The sequence below is a fragment of the Brassica napus genome, chromosome C6 (assembly GCF_020379485.1).
Source record: "Brassica napus cultivar Da-Ae chromosome C6, Da-Ae, whole genome shotgun sequence".
NCBI classification, from domain to species: Eukaryota; Viridiplantae; Streptophyta; class Magnoliopsida; order Brassicales; family Brassicaceae; genus Brassica; species Brassica napus.
The window spans coordinates 30,751,914-30,770,157 of record NC_063449.1 but is presented as its reverse complement, the minus strand read 5'-3'; the positions used below and the strand labels follow the sequence as shown (position 1 = coordinate 30,770,157).

At 37.0% G+C, this 18,244-nt stretch overlaps 2 protein-coding genes across 3 annotated transcripts; both read right to left on the bottom strand.

Annotated features, from left to right (window-relative positions):
- Positions 1 to 97: 97 nt before the first annotated feature.
- LOC106376661 (D-glycerate 3-kinase, chloroplastic-like) lies at positions 98 to 2,669 on the bottom strand. The gene is made up of 10 exons (XM_013816764.3): positions 2,309 to 2,669; positions 1,744 to 2,126; positions 1,577 to 1,656; positions 1,402 to 1,495; positions 1,231 to 1,309; positions 1,110 to 1,141; positions 936 to 1,004; positions 775 to 849; positions 523 to 690; positions 98 to 415 (listed from the first exon to the last, which is right to left on the bottom strand). The coding sequence occupies exons 1-10, from the start codon at positions 2,559 to 2,561 to the stop codon at positions 272 to 274; spliced, it is 1,377 nt and encodes a 458-aa protein (XP_013672218.2). The 5' UTR covers positions 2,562 to 2,669; the 3' UTR covers positions 98 to 271.
- A 987-nt stretch (positions 2,670 to 3,656) lies between these two features.
- Positions 3,657 to 6,882, bottom strand: LOC106376659 (cyclin-A2-4-like). 2 transcript variants are annotated; one of them, XM_013816761.3, is made up of 10 exons: positions 6,727 to 6,882; positions 5,602 to 5,939; positions 5,375 to 5,525; positions 5,145 to 5,281; positions 4,978 to 5,070; positions 4,723 to 4,856; positions 4,434 to 4,620; positions 4,183 to 4,332; positions 3,954 to 4,088; positions 3,657 to 3,860 (listed from the first exon to the last, which is right to left on the bottom strand). In XM_013816761.3, the coding sequence occupies exons 2-10, from the start codon at positions 5,860 to 5,862 to the stop codon at positions 3,807 to 3,809; spliced, it is 1,302 nt and encodes a 433-aa protein (XP_013672215.1). In that variant the 5' UTR covers positions 5,863 to 5,939; positions 6,727 to 6,882; the 3' UTR covers positions 3,657 to 3,806. The 2 variants fall into 2 exon arrangements, with proteins under 2 accessions (XP_013672215.1, XP_013672216.1); XM_013816762.3 differs by lacking the exon at positions 6,727 to 6,882 and adding an exon at positions 6,390 to 6,697.
- Between the last annotated feature and the right edge of the window lie 11,362 nt (positions 6,883 to 18,244).

Genomic DNA, 18,244 nt, shown 5'->3' with positions numbered 1-18,244 from the left:
CATCGCAGTACCACCATTTGGAAATTTATTGATTTGTAAAGTTTACAGACTGCTCTTAAAGGAATAAAAACTATCTCAACTATACAACCGACCACAGTTTAAAAAATAAAATAAAATAAATAACTATATTTTCCAAAGAAATACATATTTGAAGCATTGTAACAAATAGAGCATATCAAAAGATACAATGAATAAAAAAAGAGCGTGATGTAGTGTGTTACTCTACAAAGAGAAATAGTACATTATAAGGCATAGGAGGAAGAACATGTCACTAGGTTGCGAGTATTGGGTTCCTTTCTTCATCGATATCTATAGCAAGGACACGCTCTGGTTCCGACCCGCTTGGTCCTTCCTCGTAGAGTGTCGGAAGATAGGCTTTATATGCCGGCAAATACCTCGACACAAAGTCATTCACCTATAGCAACAACACACACATTTCAACATTCATTAGTTCCATGTGTATATATATAAAGCACAAGAGTACTAGTTATTTTAACTGTTTTAAGAATTGTCAAAAAATACCTCATCATCTGACATCCCGGCTTTGCCAGCCTGCCTCATTGCTATTTCCGCCTGAAGACGCCATCGGTATACATAACTTGGGTCCTTAATTTTGATGACCACCCATGCATCGATGTACTTGTCCCATGCCTCGTAATACGCTTCAAGGTTCTTATTCACTATCTCCAGCTATAGATAGAAAACAAAGTTTTTCATTATTAGAATGTAATACTATAGAGAGATACTGGTTAATATTAAGGGAGTTGAGAATACCTGAGGATCCACAGCTTTAACGACTTCAGCAGGAAGAGGTTTGAAACCAAGCATCCATCCCTCAAAGAGAATCACCTGAACCAAACAAAATATTATTAGTGTTCTTGTTTCATTTTTGACTTTGAACAGAAACAACACTTGAAGAAGATAGAAATATATACCTTTAGAGGTCCTTCAACTTCAGGCCATGTTGTTGGATCGGCTCTGTCACCCCTCCCGCTATACGCAGACTGCAGCCAAAATAGAAATATCTCAACAAGTTAAGACCTGTGCATCCTCTGTTTATGATACAAATTGGTAAGGTAGAGAAGGTAAAATCAAGCTGTTACTCTCACCTTATCGTAGCGAGGAACTTTCATCTTCATGCCTGTCAATAACCACCAAAAAATTAAACTCACAAGGTAAATAAGGATTAATAACAGCTAAAGAATAAAGCTTCTCTTGATGGAAACTAACCTTCCTTGGTAAGTTTAGTCAGGGCTTCAATTGTTTCGACAGAGAATGGAAGATCATGGCTTCCTGCATTCCCACGATACTGTATACACAACATTTGTGATACAAAATCAAGATATTTTTTCAAACTAAAGAAGAAAAGAGAAAATGTTGAGAATATGAAGATGAGTATACCTCAAGGAGTGCATTTCCTGGATTCTCTTCTCTCAGCTTAGCCTGGCCTTCTGCAGTCAAGTAAAAATCGTCTATAGATATTGTCGCCGACTTCCTGCAATATTTACTTGTGTTAGTATTAAGAATCACTAGGGACTTAGATGAAGCAAACTGCTGCAGTGTAGAAGCAAAGTACATTTTTGTGGTTTTGAAAAGATAATCAAGTGCAAACACAAGTGTAGTCTTGCCACATCCTTGTGGTGCGCTGAATCCAATCTGCATTTATTCCAATCACATCTAATCAGATCAATTCACCCCATCATTAATTTAGGAACAATAACCAAAAACAATAACAATTGGTACCACTAGGGGAGGCACATCATCTCCATCATTAAACTTGGAGCTATGCAGAGAAATCTGGTCTTGGCACCAAACAAAGACGGGTATATAGTAATGGTAAAGCCTAGCTTTCTGAGGAATGGTGAGCTTAAGCTCATTCAGCTGAAAGAGTCTGCATAGCTGTGACCCATATAGCAACCATTTGTCAATGGCCTGCCCAACTTTTTCAGGAGTGATACCGATCTTGTCCACGAGTGGACCAGAGCATATGAACTCAAAAAGGTCTGAAACTGAGGACACATCCACTGTTTTTGTTGTTGGTAACGCCGAACATTTCTTCGACGTCCAATTACTTGTAGCTGAATAATGAAGCATTGAGTTGTCTTGAATCCACGAGCAACCACAACCTACACAAACAAAAAAAAAGGTCATCATCATTTTAGTAATTATAAGTTTTTTTTTTGTAACCAATAAACTAAAACCAATTAATGACAACACAGATGAGCTTAAAAACAAACAAGTGCTCACATGGATTGAACAATACAAGACTCAAAAACAAAGGTAAACAAGGGAGGAAGCATATTATTACCAGACATGGAGAAATGAGTTTGAAGCTTGTCTGAGGAGGATGAAGAATGAGTAACGACATGGTTGTCCTTAAATATGGAAGAGGAAGAAGCAGAGAGAACACGTCTTTTGATAATAAAAGAATTGCAAATAGGTTCAGAGTGGTGACACGGAAACGGATAACCTTTGACAAAAAACCTCTTAGTCTTATTATTATAATGATCAAGAGTCGCTTGCCATGGAGACAATATCAAACTTGAAGTTGCCCCCGCCATTCTCTCTCTCTCTCTCTCTCTCTATCTCGAAGCAGAGAGACACATCAGGAAGCAACGAAGGGGAAGCAACGAAGGGGATATTTTTTATTATTTTCATAAGGAAAAATTTAATCATTCCACATAATATGTGAGCATATTCATTTCCTCACGTCGGATAACGCGTAGACCACTTGTCTCTCTCTCTGTCATTACTGTCTTTTTATTTATTTTATACTGCTTACTAGTCAAATAGTCTTACTGACCAGAACAACTCAGGTTTGGAAGAACCAAACCAGTCTCTACTAAACCGGAATATACTACCGGGTAATCTTGGTATCATGAGACCGTGGAAAGATTGATTACTAAGTTTTCTTTATTCTAATCGCCGTGCGTGATGATATTTTAATATTTTCGTAAAGGAAAAAGTTCAATCTTGCCACACAATATGTAGGGTTGGAAATATTCATCATAATCTACGGTCACACTTCATTTAATCCTAAAAATATTAAATTGTAAATATGAGTTATTAGGTTGACAAAAAAAAAGGTTGTAAATATGAGTTGAGTTTATTTTAAATAAAACGCGTAGATCGATGGAATTTGAATTATAAGTACATGTCAATCCACAAATTAAGAAAAATATTTTAATAAGTAATATATGTTATAAATATATATATATATATATAATATTTATATTATTTTAATTATAAAAATATAAATATTGTTTAAAAATAGTAAAATATTTATTTTTACTATAACTAATGATAACATGGATCCCGCAAGTTGGTCAGCAAATTTTGACAGGACAGATATATATATATTTTTTTTCTTTATGGATCATGCAGATCAAATTTTTAACCCGTGGATTAGTGGATCAACCAGGAAGATTTGACCCGTTTCTCAACTTTAATAATATGCGAGTCATATTTTATTTCCTCTCGTCGGAAACGCGTAGTTAATCCACTACTTGTCTCTCCCTCTTTCATTACTGTCCTTTTTTTATTTTATTAACGTCAATACTCTCGTCTTACCGACCATAACAACTCCGATTTGGAAGAACCAAATATGTCTACACTAAACCGTAATATACCGGGATCTGGGAATGAGACCGTGGAAAGATTTATCTATCACTACTGTTTTATTTATCAGAGAGAGAGTAACAGGTGAAAACGAATTGAAAGTCCGAAAACCGGAACATAGGACAATGTTACACGTGTGTTATATCGGTTAGGAGATGATAAACCGCTCGGTTTAGTCTTTTTTTTCTTCAAAATAGCCGATCAGGTAGCTCCGGAGAAGTGAACACCGCCACGGATTTGAACTGTAAAAATATTTTAAGTAACCACAACTAATTTTTAACCGAACGTTTATCAAAACCAAACTGAAATTTAACTTCAGTTTTTTTTTTGTTTACCTTGTCTTGTTTGTACTTCATACGAATAGAGTTTAAGGGACATCTTTTGGTGTTAAGCTGCAGTTCGTGCAAGGCCTGAACACATGCTTTAAGATCGGAGGCTCTGTACGTTGTGTAATGCTCAAGTGTTGGATTCTGGACAAACAATGCAAATCGTGTGAGATTCAAGATTTGGAAAAACAGAACAACAACGCTATATGTGTCTTGTTTTAAGAGAGCAAGAACAGACCCAAGGGTGGCTTGATTGGTTCATAGTCCACTTGGCAAGAAAAACAGCCGAAGCAGCTATAACGGAAGGCAAGAACTTCAAGAACTCATACTCTACTAACGTCAATTCCGTTAGATAATTCGCCAGAAACTCCATTTCCACACTTGGCATCTGCGTATATCAACATTCCAATAAAGTTTCAATCTTTCTGCTAAATGTTTGATGAGCACAGATATAGATTACATTTGTACAAGAAAAAGGTAGCAAATTACCACGTGAGAAGCTTGAGCTGCTCGGAGAAATCTCCTGAGGAATGTTTTTGAAGTGGGAGTGTAAATCTGAAAACTAAAATGCTTCAGTACTTGGCTCTCCATTTCCAGGACCTGATCTCTTGTGTAAGTGTTGTCCGTGATGAAGCAGAACTCTTCAATGCGTGGCGCATAGATTTCCTCATACTTCCTTTAAACAAAGTTTCAAGAAACAACAAAACCTCCCTTTTAGATCCTCTGCCTTTCAGAACAAGCATTACTGTTTTGATATACTGGTTGATTAGTAACTTACGAGGCAATGAGCATACAAGTGACGCCGAGCAATTGAAGTCTTTGTCTTTCTATGTAGTTCCCATTTAGAAACCAATCTATGAGATACACTGTGAGGTAGAGTGTGTCAGGTACAAGTGTGTATTCCTCTGAGACCTGAAAAGAGTTATTATGACTTTGTGAGATGACTTCAAAAGTTACCAACAAGAAGAAAGGGATGTATGACTTATGAGAAGACTTCAAAAATTACCAACAATAATAAATAAATAAAACTAACCTCAACAAGCCAATCAACAAGGATTCCACGCATTGTCTTAGTCACATCTCTTTGTGTTCTCTCCATAAAATCAGGAGATGGTCTGCGTTTAAGCTGATAAACAGACAAGTCATTAGATAACCAGATGCATCTTCCTAAGACATCAAAATCCCAAGGGGGTTTATTACCTCAGCGACACGCATGTTGTAGTGGATTTCATGTGCATATAGGCTACATAGTAGAGGATCCTTAACATCTGAATCAATGTCAATGAATTTGAGGCTGCTTGCCACAATGGAACTTCCTCCAACACAGCTTCTTTCAACTGTAAAACCATTTCCAAGAATTAAAAAAACTATCAGAAAGTATTATGAAGCACTCACACAGCAAAAGTAGGTAAACAATTAGTAGTATTCACCTGTAGAAGTGGATCTCCCAGGGGGTCTTGGAGGCAACTTGGAACTCGGCTTTTCGATAAAGCTACAAGAAGATGCTTCGTTTGTGTCTGTACACACAACTTGTACCTTTGCGTTTGTAACCTTGGAAGAACTTGCCCTTCCCTTCTTTATCTGTTTGATATTCTCCACTTGTCAGCAAAAAAAAATTGTCAATATTAGGAAGCAGTATTGTTGTGTATATAACAACCTGAATGTTATTCTCGCAGGAAACGTTTGTGATATCATTAAGAACAGCTCGCCTCTTAGGTGCATTGGCATTCTTATCATCCGAGGCTGTTCTTTTACTGTTTGCTCTCAGAACCCTTCCCTGGTTGTTGATCAGTGTAGTACTAGTAGCAGCCACTTCTGAAGATGTTGTAAGATTAGAAGAAGCACGCGCAAGGGCACGAGTTATAGGGCGAGGATGGAGAGGTATGGTGTTTCCAGAAACGGCTTTCTCATTCCCCATGGCTGAGAAACTCTGCTGAGACGATCCAACAACACCTTTTGATTCGTCTTAGCAGAAGATCAGCTTCAACTAGAGATCTGTGGAATTGAAGTATAAGATCAATGATACGAAGATGCAACAGAGACAAAAGATCTATATCCAGGTAAGACAGAGAAGCTAGCATGGAAAAAAGAACAATGCATATAAGACGTTGGGAGAAACAGTTTAGTCCAACAAAGGAAGTTGATCTAATGAGACAGACACAGTGATCTTTGAGGAGACAAGCCAGAATTGCATCACATCATTGTTAAAAAGACTCTTTTTCTTTCCAAACTTTCCAAGAAGAAGAAGATACATTCAAGTTCCAAAGTCTCAAACTTTTTTCATTTACTTATTGAAGAAAAATCAAACAGTATTGCAGGAAAACCCTCAGGGCCTCATCAAACCATGAAAAAAAAAATGAACGGAAATTAAAAAGTCGCAGCAGATTTAGGGAAAGTAGTATTCCATAATCTAACTTTATTAAAACAAAATAATGTGTATATTACCGATTAATAATCGGAACTTTTAAAAAGAAAGAAGTACATTAAGCTTCTTTCTTCTTCTCGGAAGCATCCACTTTTTCTCAGGAAACAGACCCATGAGAAAATGTGGAGCTGCAAGATCTCATCTCACAAAAGACCCTTATCGATCAGTTCTTAAAAACACCGAGGTGGAATGAATCAACTCACATTTTCTGTTATCCAAGAAAACAAACAGAAAACCTCTCAAGAAAAAAAAAACACATCGGAACAGAGAAGATGCAGGTGCGCGTGCGAACAACATTACATTTATTAAAAAAAAAAAAAACAGAGAAGATAGAGACAGGCTGCGATGGGAACTTACTAGGCTCCAGATCAAATTCTTCAAAAAGAAAAGTTCTTTTCTTTATTTTGGGGGCAGATGGAGAGAAAGTAAGTGTATAGTGAATTCCCTTTTATGCAGATGCAGGGACGCTTGTCTGTCTGTGGAAGTGAGCGGGATTTATCAAGGAGTGTTTTAAGATATTAATTTAATATTTCACCTTTTAAAACTTTATTATTAGAAAGAAATGTTTATTTATGTACTTCTTATAGTTCTCTCTACCTAAACTTGTTGACTGTTTGACCATCTAATAAGAAATTACTCAACAGAGTTTATTGTGATTACTGTTTAATTCTTTCAATTTAGAGTATGTGATTGCACATGATTTTTCATAGATTCTGTTTAGTGATCATTTTACCTTTTCTACATCTTAATCACATAATCACATTTGCTATTTTGGGTTCTCTGTCATTTTCATTTCACCATTAGCCTGTTGTAAATTAATGAGGTTTGATTTCTCATGCAGGTGTTTTTTTTCTGGGCTTTTTGCAAAAGTGACTCAAAACTTGGAGTCAAACAGAAAACTAACCTTTTCTTTTGACTCCTTTTTTTTTTGAGATTTTAACCCCACACCTGCACTTTATCTACGAAAATGCCATTAACATTTTTTTTTTTTTTTTTTCGAAAATGGCTTCTTTACTGTCTCAACCTCATCTTCTTCAAGTATTTACAATACTGCCACTGCAATGAATAGTGGCAACAACCTTGTACGAACTGTTTGGAGCTTTTAATGCCCTTTAATGCACGTAAATCTCTTTACACTCTCTCTGTTTCAATTGTTATGAACTAAAAACAACATTTCTTTCACTTTCTCTCTATATTCATCCAAAAAACTCAAGCTTTTGATTCAAAATATGGGCTATGGTTGCAGAGCCATATTTCTTTCGTTTTGACTTACGGTTGCTTTCGTTTGAGGTTCTGGGTGGTTGGAGAAGACCCTGTGTGCAAACGAAGTCATCTCACCTAGTTTAAGGTACGAATTTGAATTTTTTTTCAAGATCTGTTCGCGTAGAAGACTTACTAGTAAGTCATCTGTATGTAGAAGACTTACTGATGAGTCTTCTGTTCAAACGGACGACATAAATTAAGTCGTCCAGCTTTGTTTGTTAAAAAAAAACACTTCAGACGACTTATATATACGTCGTCTACGAGAAACGGGCTAGTTTTGCATTTGACCGAATCGTGTCAGATCTTTGACTATTTATGGACGACTTATAATTCAGTCGTCTCTGGGGAAGTTAAAATTTCAATATTTTATGAAAACTTGACGACTTACGTGTAAGTCGTCCTAGGTTAGTTTTGTAATTGAAAAATAAAACTTCATAATTTAACTTTAACCAGACGACTTAATATAAAGTCGTCCCTCTAGAAGACTTAATTTAAAGTCGTCCGGGGAAAGCAAAGTCGTCCAGAATTTTTCCCAATTTTCTGGTCAAACCTTGCTTATCCCGGACGACCTTAAATTAAGTCGTTTAGCTGGACGACTTTCATCTAAGTCGTCTGGAGAAAGTTAAATTTCAAGTTTTATTTTTCAATTACAAAACTAACCTAGGACGACTTACGTGTAAGTCGTCAAGTTTTCATAAAATATTGAAATTTTAACTTTCCCAGAGACGACTGAATTATAAGTCGTCCAGAAATAGTCAAAGATCTGACACGATTCGGTCAAATGCAAAACTAGCCCGTTTCTCGTAGACGACTTATATATAAGTCGTCTGAAGTTTTTTTTTTAACAAACAAAGCTTGACGACTTTAGACGACTTTTTCAATTGCAAAAGTGACCTCTTTAGACGACTTACCTTTAAGTCTTCGGGACGACTTAATGCTAAGTCATCTGCGGCAATGTTTATTGAACTTCTTCATTTCCCTTTTCTCTATGTTTACTAATGTGTTTTATTTTGAAAATTTGCAGATGATTTTTCAGTTACATGCAGTGTATGGAGAATGGTTGTTGAGAGATTTCCGTTGGGATTTTGTGGTTGATGATCTCAAAGGAGGAAGATTGTTTTTATTGAATGAAGATTCAACACATGCTGAACTTGTTGCAATGGCTCAAGAAGATTATAACCTGGACATGAGAACAGTGAGTGTGGAGATTAGCTACTCATTACCAGCAGAAATGATGATGGCTCCAGGCAGTCTTCCCATTCATGTTATAAGTCGTCCCGTCTTGATTACCCGTCCAGACGACTAAATTTTTAGTCGTCCAGTGTATTTTATTTTTAGATGACCTTCTACTAAGTCGTCCAGTGTATTTTATTTTTAGACGACCTTCTACTAAGTCGTCCAGTGTATTTTATTTTTAGACGACCTTCTACTAAGTCGTCCAGTGTATTTTATTTTTAGACGACCTTCTACTATCCCTTCAAGTGTATTTTATTTTTAGACTACCTTCTACTATCCCTTCAAGTCGTCCAAACCTTCTAGATGACTTATTTGTAAGTCGTCCAGTTGGAAAACCTTCCAGACGACTTATAATAAGTCGTCCAAACCTTCTAGACGACTTATTTGTAAGTCGTCCAGTTGGAAAACCTTCCAGACGACTTATTTCTTCCAGACAACTTATATATTTACAAGTTCAAATACAAACACTAATCTTCCAGACAACTTATATATTTACAACTTATATATTTACAAGTTCAACTTATATATTCAAATACAAAGACAAGTTCAAATACAAACACTAATCTAATCATACAAGCCCACGAACCTATCACCATCCACATTATCTTTTAGATGCTGATCAACAAGCTCCTTCCATATATCCACCGCCATATTATCCCTCATTTTCTTTGCGTTGCACCTAGCAAAGTCTTTAGGGTCAAAGGAGACACCGAGAGCATGACATTCAATGTACTTTAAAGTGTACACGCCACAATCACCATTGTTGGCCGTGGGTACACCTTTCAGCGGTCTCTCATATGTGTATGGCTCCAACCCGTATTTGACCCGTATTTCGTCGGTGGCTGCGCACTCAACAAGCAGATAAGGGACCATCTGGAGAAAAGGCTCCATTATCGCATCCCATGCGTCTGGTACACTAGATGAAGGTATGCTGTCCCAGACGACTATGTGCCTCTTAGGGATCGATATCCAAATAGCAACCCAATGCTTGTCGTCCAAGTTCACTGGCGCATAGATATCATCAATGTCCTCCCCCCACTTCTTGTTTGATTGGCAAAATGAAGGTATTGATCCGTCATAAAAATACGACGCCCCACCAGGTAGAACTCTTCCTAAACCTTTGTGATCAGGTTCCGATGTTTTGAAGAGGTGATACTGCTCTCTCCAAGACTGGGAAAAGTTGTGATCCAGGAAGCACATTCGCTCGCTCCTGAAAGCTTGTGGGTTCTCCTGATACCTCTGCCTTAGCACATTAATCCAAGCATCTATATGCTGCATATTAAATATAACAAGTTAGAAGTTACCAGACGACTTAAATATAAGTCGTCTACAAAGTCGTCCAAGTAGACGACTTTCCAGACGACTTATAATAAGTCGTCTGGAAAGTAGTCTACTTGGACGACTTTGTAGACGACTTAAATCGTGTGCAGAAGACTTACGCAGTCTTCCAGCCATCCTCTGGCTGTCCGGAGGAAGTGGTACCACCTTGTTGGTGATGTACGTGGTTTGTCCTCGGTCTTAGTTAAATAATGACTGCAAACAAAAAAAGCAATCAGTTTTGGACGACTAAATCAAGCTATTATGGGTAAAGCAATCACTTACGGATCAGTTTTCAACCAATCAGCGAGTTCCTTCAACCGATCTTTGTTTACTGGCGGAAATGGATTATAGGCTCCCACTTTATCTTTTTTTTTCTCTGCCGTATAAGGAGATCTCACAGTGGGAGCAGGTTTCTTCGCTCTTTTACTCTTTGCACGCTTGTCCAATACAACCAGGCTCGGTTCTGAAACTGGATCGCTTGGCTCGGTGGAAGCGAGGCTCAGTTGTTGATCGGTGGAAGCGAGGCTCGGTTGGTGATCGGTGGAAGTGACAGCAACAATCTCTTTGGAGGTCTTATTTACCGAGAATGCCTCGGTTGCTGTATCCTCCGGCAACCATCTCTGCAATAAAAGTTGCACACAAGTTAACTCTGGACGACTTAAACAAAAGTTGTCTGGACGACTAGTTGGACCTGGACGACTTAAAATTAAGTCTTCCGTGGTCAACTAGTCGTCCAGACAACTTACGTTTAAGTCGTCCAGGGTCAACTAGTCGTCCAGACAACTTTTACAGTCGTCTGGACAACTAGTTAACCCTGGATTTGATACTAACCTCTTTGATTTGAGGAGGCTGTTTCTTTTGAGGAGGAGGCTGTTTCTTTTGAGGAGGAGGCTGTTTCTTTTGAGGAGGAGGAGGCTGCTGTTTGGTTTGATGAGGAGGAGGCTGGTTACTAACCACGGTTTCTTTGGCATGAGGGGTAGGTTGTTTATCTTGAGGGGTAGCCTGTTTGTTTCTACCCCCGGTTTCTTTGGCAAGAGGGGTAGGCTGTTTATCTTGAGGGGTAGCCTGATTGGTGACACCAACCTTCTTCTCCACAGCTTCCAATCTATCGGACAACTTCCTAAACTCCCTCATGCACTTATTAAACCCTTTTTTCATGCAGTCAGCTACGCCCTTGAACATAATTTCCAACTCCTCTCTGGTCACCCCTCTAGCCTCTTCTCTAGCCTCTTCACTAGCCACTTTAGGAGCCTCTTTACGAGCTTTCTTCCGAGGTCTTGGATTGTCTTCCTCCTCCTCCTCCTCCTCCTCCTCCAACACAACCATCTCTTTGGCCTTCTTTGATGGAGTCACAACCTTAGGTTTTGTATTGACCTTAGTACCAGTGACTTCCCAGCAATCCATGGTCCACTTCCACGGTCTCCGCTCATACATGACTTTAATGATGTTCTCCGCGGGCAGGTCCTCAACCTCAGAGTCCCATTTTGGCCACATTTCACTAATGTCCTTCTCAACAAAGTTGATCACGCGGGTCTGCAGTAAATAGAAGAATCGAGTTAGATATTTGAAAAAAAATACTAAATAGACGACTTAATTATAAGTCGTCTACTATGTCGTCCAGCTGGAAGACCTTCCAGACGACTTATAATAAGTCGTCTAATAAGTCGTCCAGATGGAAGACTTTCCAGACGACTTATAATAAGTCGTCTAATAAGTCGTCCAGATGGAAGACTTTCCAGACGACTTAATTAAGTCGTCCGATAAGTCGTCCAGCTGGACGACCTTCCAGACGACTTATAATAAGTCGTCTGCGCAGACTTTTGGATTGAAGTAAATACCTGACTCAAGATAGCAGCTTTCATTGATCTGCGGCCTCTGCTGCCCTCGTAAGCCAGTATCGGTGGAGACGGACTGTCTGCTCTGGGACCACCAATACTAGCACCCAATTCCGGCATAGCTGTGTACGTCCAGACCTGAAGAACTTGTATAAACCCATCCACGGTGTAACAGCCAGCAATTTCTTTGTTCCACAAAGAGTCCATCAGCACCTTAAATGCGACTCTCCCCCATGGATAATTCTCAAACCGTTCTAAATCCATCACTAGCCTTGCCAGAGTAGATCGTGTAGCGGTTGAAAACTTTCTCCCTTCAATGAATCCAGTGAAGATGGAGAGGTACGCGAGCCGCTTGCGATCTTCCCTGGACCAATCCCCGCATCTCTGCAGTGCTGCTATTATCTGATCAGTAGTTGGCCCAGCTTCCAGATGAACTCCCAGCATCCCCCAGAAAGAAACCATCTCTGGGGTAACATCACATTTTGGTGTCTCAAGGTCCTCGATGTACTCGCAGTTTAGACCAGTGAGGTTTTCAAACTCTAACAGTGAAAACCTCAAAGGTTCTGGACCAACGAGAGACCACATCTCATACTTCTTCTTAATGTCCAGCTTGAAACTGAGCATGTAGTGAACCAGCCTTGAAGCCCAACCAAATCCCTGCTCCTTGAACTTGATGAAAACTCCCAAACTCGACTCCTTGAGCTCTTCAAATTCGTCATCAGTAAGAGCTTTCCTAAGAGCAGTATGCAACTTGCTGTTATCCGTATGATACGAAATGCTATTGTGGGCTTCTGGTTCTTCCCCTGATGTGTATAACCTACGGGGGAGTTCTGGAATATCCATCCTTTTTGTCTGCAAAATAATCAAAGACAACGATATAAGTCCAGACGACTTAGTAGACGACTTATAATTAAGTCGTCTGGAAAGTCTTCCAAATGGACGACTTATATTTAAGTCATCTACTAAGTCGTCCAGTTGGAAGACTTTCCAGACGACTTAAATTACTTACAAGTCTTCCAGTCGCAGAAGGAGTTGGAGTACTCGTCATTGCGGTTATAGATCTGAAAAAATAAACGTGAAACGGTGAGAATGAGTAAATTGATAGAGACAACGTTTTATGTTCATCTTTTCCTCGAGATTGATGACTTAGCGGCGTTAGGGTTTACAGAGAAACGGCGCTAAGGTTTACAGAGAAGAAGCGGCGGCGCTAGGGTTTAGAAGAAGCGGCGGCGCTAGTGTTTAGAACGTTGGTGACCACGGTGGCGAGGGCGACGGTTTGTTCGGAAATAGTGGAAGCGGCGGCGCTAGGGTTTAGAGGAATCGGCGGCGCTAGGGTTTAGAGGAATCGGCGGCGCTAGGGTTAGAAGAAGCTGCGGCGACAACGGTGAGAATGAAGTGAGATAGATAGCCGATGTTGAGAACGATGGTTTGTTCGGAAATCGTGGGAATTCGAAATCGCCTTTGAGAGAGAACTGTTAGGGTTTCTGAATATCGCGAAAAATGAAAAAAAAAAAAAAATCACCTTATATATTGGGTAAATAATCCGGTTAGCTTTAAAATTACATTGGTAAACTTTAAGGTTTGGTCCGGTTTAGACGACTTATTCTGGCTGATAATGTACAACAGACGACTTAATATTTAGTCGTCTGTTTTCAGACGACAAAATATTAAGTCGTCCTAGACCCTAAAATGAACCCCTAAACTAAAATGACTAGATTAACTAACTAACCACGTTATAAAATCAAATTATACTTAAATAGTGTTTACTATACACAGAAATGAACACGCATAAGTTATTTTAAAAATTTTCAAAAACGGTTTTAATGCTTTCCAAAATCTAACCCTAAGAACACATACAATACTACAACATATGTTGATGAAACATAAACTTAAGAATATCATGACTCACTACTTTCACTCATCTATGCTGAAAACAATTGAAATTTGTTATATCTTAATTTATACCTCCTAAGACATATGTTAATTACATAATTCCCATTTTTCACTTATCAAAATATTTTTTACAAAATTTTTAAATTATGTTTAAGACTAACTGTCCAGACGACTTTAAGTTAAGTCGTCTGGACGACTTATTTTCAAGTCGTCTAAACAGACGACTTGCGAGGGGTAGAAACGTAAAAAGAATTCCGTTTTTTTGTTTGGTCACAAGGGGATAGTTGTAATTTCAATAGCCTTTTAGGTTACTTTTGCCTTTGACCCAAGTTGGGGTATTGTTTTGGGTTTTACTCCAAGTTTTGAGTCACACTTGGCAATTCTCCCTTTTTTTCTCTTTCTTTTCGAATGTTTTCTCATTTATTTTGTCAGTAACATTTAAAATTTAAACAAATAAAGTGAAGGAACGATCGAGGAACTGTTACGTTTTCCTATGCACTGTGACTCTATTTAAAAATTTGGTGTTACTCTACACAGCGTGGCTATTCATCCAAAGGTAAATAAAAGTGATTATAAAACATTATTTTGCTTCAAAGGTGAATAAAAGGGATTAAGTTACAAACTCTGTTCAGATTTTTAAGATTCGAAGTAGGATTCCTTCAGTTTTTTTTAATGGTAAAATTTCAAACTTTAAAAATATTTAAAAGAACTAACTAGTAAAATAAAAACAAAGACCAAATGCAAGTTTCACCCCTGAATCAGTCTTCTTGTTTAGCTTTTATTTTTACGTTTCTGTTGATCTTTATATATTCGTTTTTGCTTATTTGGACACCACATGATGCTAAGGATCCATCCATAAATTCTAATCCATCTTTTCAATTGAAAAAAGATGATTTGTAGAATTTTTTTTATCAGCGATTTGCAGAAGTTAAAGAACCCGTTTTATTTCCGTGGAAGGATCCAAACTAATCTCCAAATAGAGGTACATTTCATAGATAGATTCTTTTTCTCTGGACATTGAAATGGACTAAAACAAGGATCTATATCCATGTAGGGTATTCCAGTAACATGTGACTTAGTTTTGCATGGCAAGTGAATCAAACCTGAAATGTGTTGACATCCCATGTACTTCCTCTTACCACTTGACCATAAGCTCCAGGACAAAATCCACTGTAATCTCTATTAAAAAGAAGTATAAAAAATCTATTGTACAAAAGTTATAGTAGATTCATTTCATTAATTATTTAATATGACATATTTGATTAATATACAATTTAAAAATTAGATATTCCAAACTCATAATGATAATATTCAAATTTTACAAACGATAAAAATTAAATTATAGAGTTACACAATAAATAACACTAATACATATAACATTTACGGTCATATCAAATTTATATATTTATAAAATAAAAAACTGCATGTGCGGATCAAACCATAGTATTGCTTAAGAGGTGAATTATTTGATTAATTAGTTTTTTATAAAGAAACACAAAAACATAATGCGATTAATTTTTAATTTCATGTAAAACAAAACTTATATCTACTTTTCTTAACGGTTGCTTTGACCAAATCTACATGAACTTGGTCATTTGGGAGGAGATTTCTCCACGATAAAACCTTCTACATTAGTATGTTAGCTCACATGAATCATAAAACTGTAATAGATCTCATTGGCCTTGGACGTTTAAGACTAAAAACAAAAATAAACAAAATATTATTTCAATGGTTAGATCTGCAGGAGCCACTCTGAAAAAAAAACATATTAAGGAAGTGAATAGAAAAGTAGTGGACTCTGCATTTTCAGGTTTTGTTATGTTCCACGACTTAATGCTTAGCATGCTGCATGCTGATCAATTTTTGCAGTGAACGTTAATTTTAGAACGACGAATTGTATATTTGATGAGTTGCATTATGCATCGTTAAATAAATTTCTTGTCGTTTTATATTGTCAAGTATATAGTATTTTCGTTGTGTTGGCTTTGATCGGTGACTGAGTTATCATTGATTAAGTTTAAGTTAGAAAGATAGCTCAAAAATGTTAATAGTTATGAATTAATTTTATATTTTTGAGTTACTATTTGAATTATATGAGTTACAGTTTTGAGTTATCATTTTAGTAAAATTAATGAATCAAGTGGTAGCTCAATATAAAAGAAATTGCCATGCGTTAAGATTTGAATTAGTATTTTTTTTTTCAACTAAAAACACACGTTCATTTTTAACTACATTAAACTATAAAAAATCTTTCTAAATTCATTTAATAGTCGCCTACCATCCATGTAGTTATTAAACACTAGGGGTTTAGCCTCCGCGCTTGCGCGGAGTTAGGTACGTTGTCGATGCATTGTGTTGTTTTGTGCATGTAATTGTATTGTTTGTTTTTTTGATAAAAGTTAATTTTGTCATGTTGTATATAATTGTCTACGAATGGAGAATTGAAAGTTATACATGTTGATTAGGTAGATCTAACAATGACCATAGTATTCATTTCGTTATTATTTTTTTTAATCTTATATTGGTATAGATTTGATTGACCTCTAACGTAAAAATGATCAAAGATAACCGAACTTTTGTAGTTGTTAAGTTACGGCTAAAATAGTGTAAGGAAAAATGTTTAAATTTTGATTTTAAAAATTTTAAATGTATATGTACAGTAAATAAAATACTTTTCTTAGTTTACACGGATTTTATTGTGAAACTTCTCAAATGTAGTATTTTTTGTAAAATTAAAGTAATATGTGAAGATATTTATATATTTATATTGTTATATAACTATTTAGTATAGAGTTTTAGCAATTTTTTTTAATAAAAATGGTTTTGTGGTTTTTAAAAAAAATTCAATTTAGACCAAAAAAAAAATTGGTATAGCTTTAAGTTTCAAGAAAATAAACTGGGTTTAAATTTTTTACGTTTGAAATTTGGTGGACCTTAGAACATTAGTTTTCTCTGCTCCTAACTCAACCGTTAGGTCGTTTTATCTTTCATCATCGGGAGTGCTTCTAGGTTTCAGTTATTAATTCAACCCAATGATCGTCCACCCCGCCAAAGGCATCTAGGAGCGTAGTTCCGCGCTTCCGAAAATATATTTTTTTCAATATGGAACATTATTGTATCAAACATGAATAAAAGTATATAAGCTGACCAAGGCTTTCGACTTGTGGTTCCTTGCTGCAATTGGTTTAAGTGACTTTGCGCAATGGTTAATATGGTGTCATGAAATTATGGAAATACTTTAGATTTTGTATGAATGGTCATTAAAGCTAATTTTGTTTAATTAAATTGAACCCTACAATTCACACAATTTATGTAAAATCAAATTTTATTAACACAATCATATATAGATCACAAGATTTTCTCATAATATTAACAAAAATCTTCCAAAAAGATTGACAAAAGTCTTAAGACTCAATTGACCAAAAGCAAGGCCAAGTCAAATCTTTAATTAAAAACATTAAAAAGCTCAAGAAACCTATGCATCTGTAAGTAAACTTACTTCGCTTTTGTCTTAGATTTCTTGAGAAGACTGGAAGTTCTGAACTCAGCATCGTCTCTAATAAAGCTCCACCAGAGAATGGTTAGAGGAACTGTGGCGAGGTGCCAAATAGAGTGAGCATCAAAGTAGCCTCCATACGAAGGGAAATCATATATCTCTAAAAGCATAGCTAAACTTGAAGCTATCACAACCACCCACAGTTTCCAATTAGAAGGATGCCTAAAAAAAACTGCTCATCTTGCCCATAGGAAAATCTGACCGACTCCCATGGCCACACACACAATCATGTTTCAACCTGTAAACAACATTGAACTCACAGAAAATGTGGAAAAAAATATGGAACTGGTTTCAAATAGGGGAAATAGTTCTTTGTATACCATAGTCAAGTTTGTAGAAGTTAATGTACAGTACGTGGGTGGTGCCTAAAGCTATAGTACTGGAGCGGATACCATGACTCTTGCAGCCTCCACCCGAACATCAAAGGTTCTTAGGATGGATACGATGAGTGAGAATCCGAGAACGGCTATTGCAGATGAGAAGTTCAACGTTCAACCTCTTTGTGATGTCAATATCCCTGAGAAACCATAGAGACAAATCACCCGAAGATTGTGGATTATAAAAGTAATATGTAGATGATTACCGAGTGTGGAAAACTGCACTCCAGAACCAAGAGTTCATGGACAGAAACCAACATATTCATAGTAACCCGTCATATCTTGTTTGAGAGGCAACTTATAGTATAGTGTAATGAAGAAGGAGAGCCAGCCATGGAAATGCATCGCTAGGCTTACTACAGAGAAAGTAACAGAAGCAGGGTCCTGACAATGAC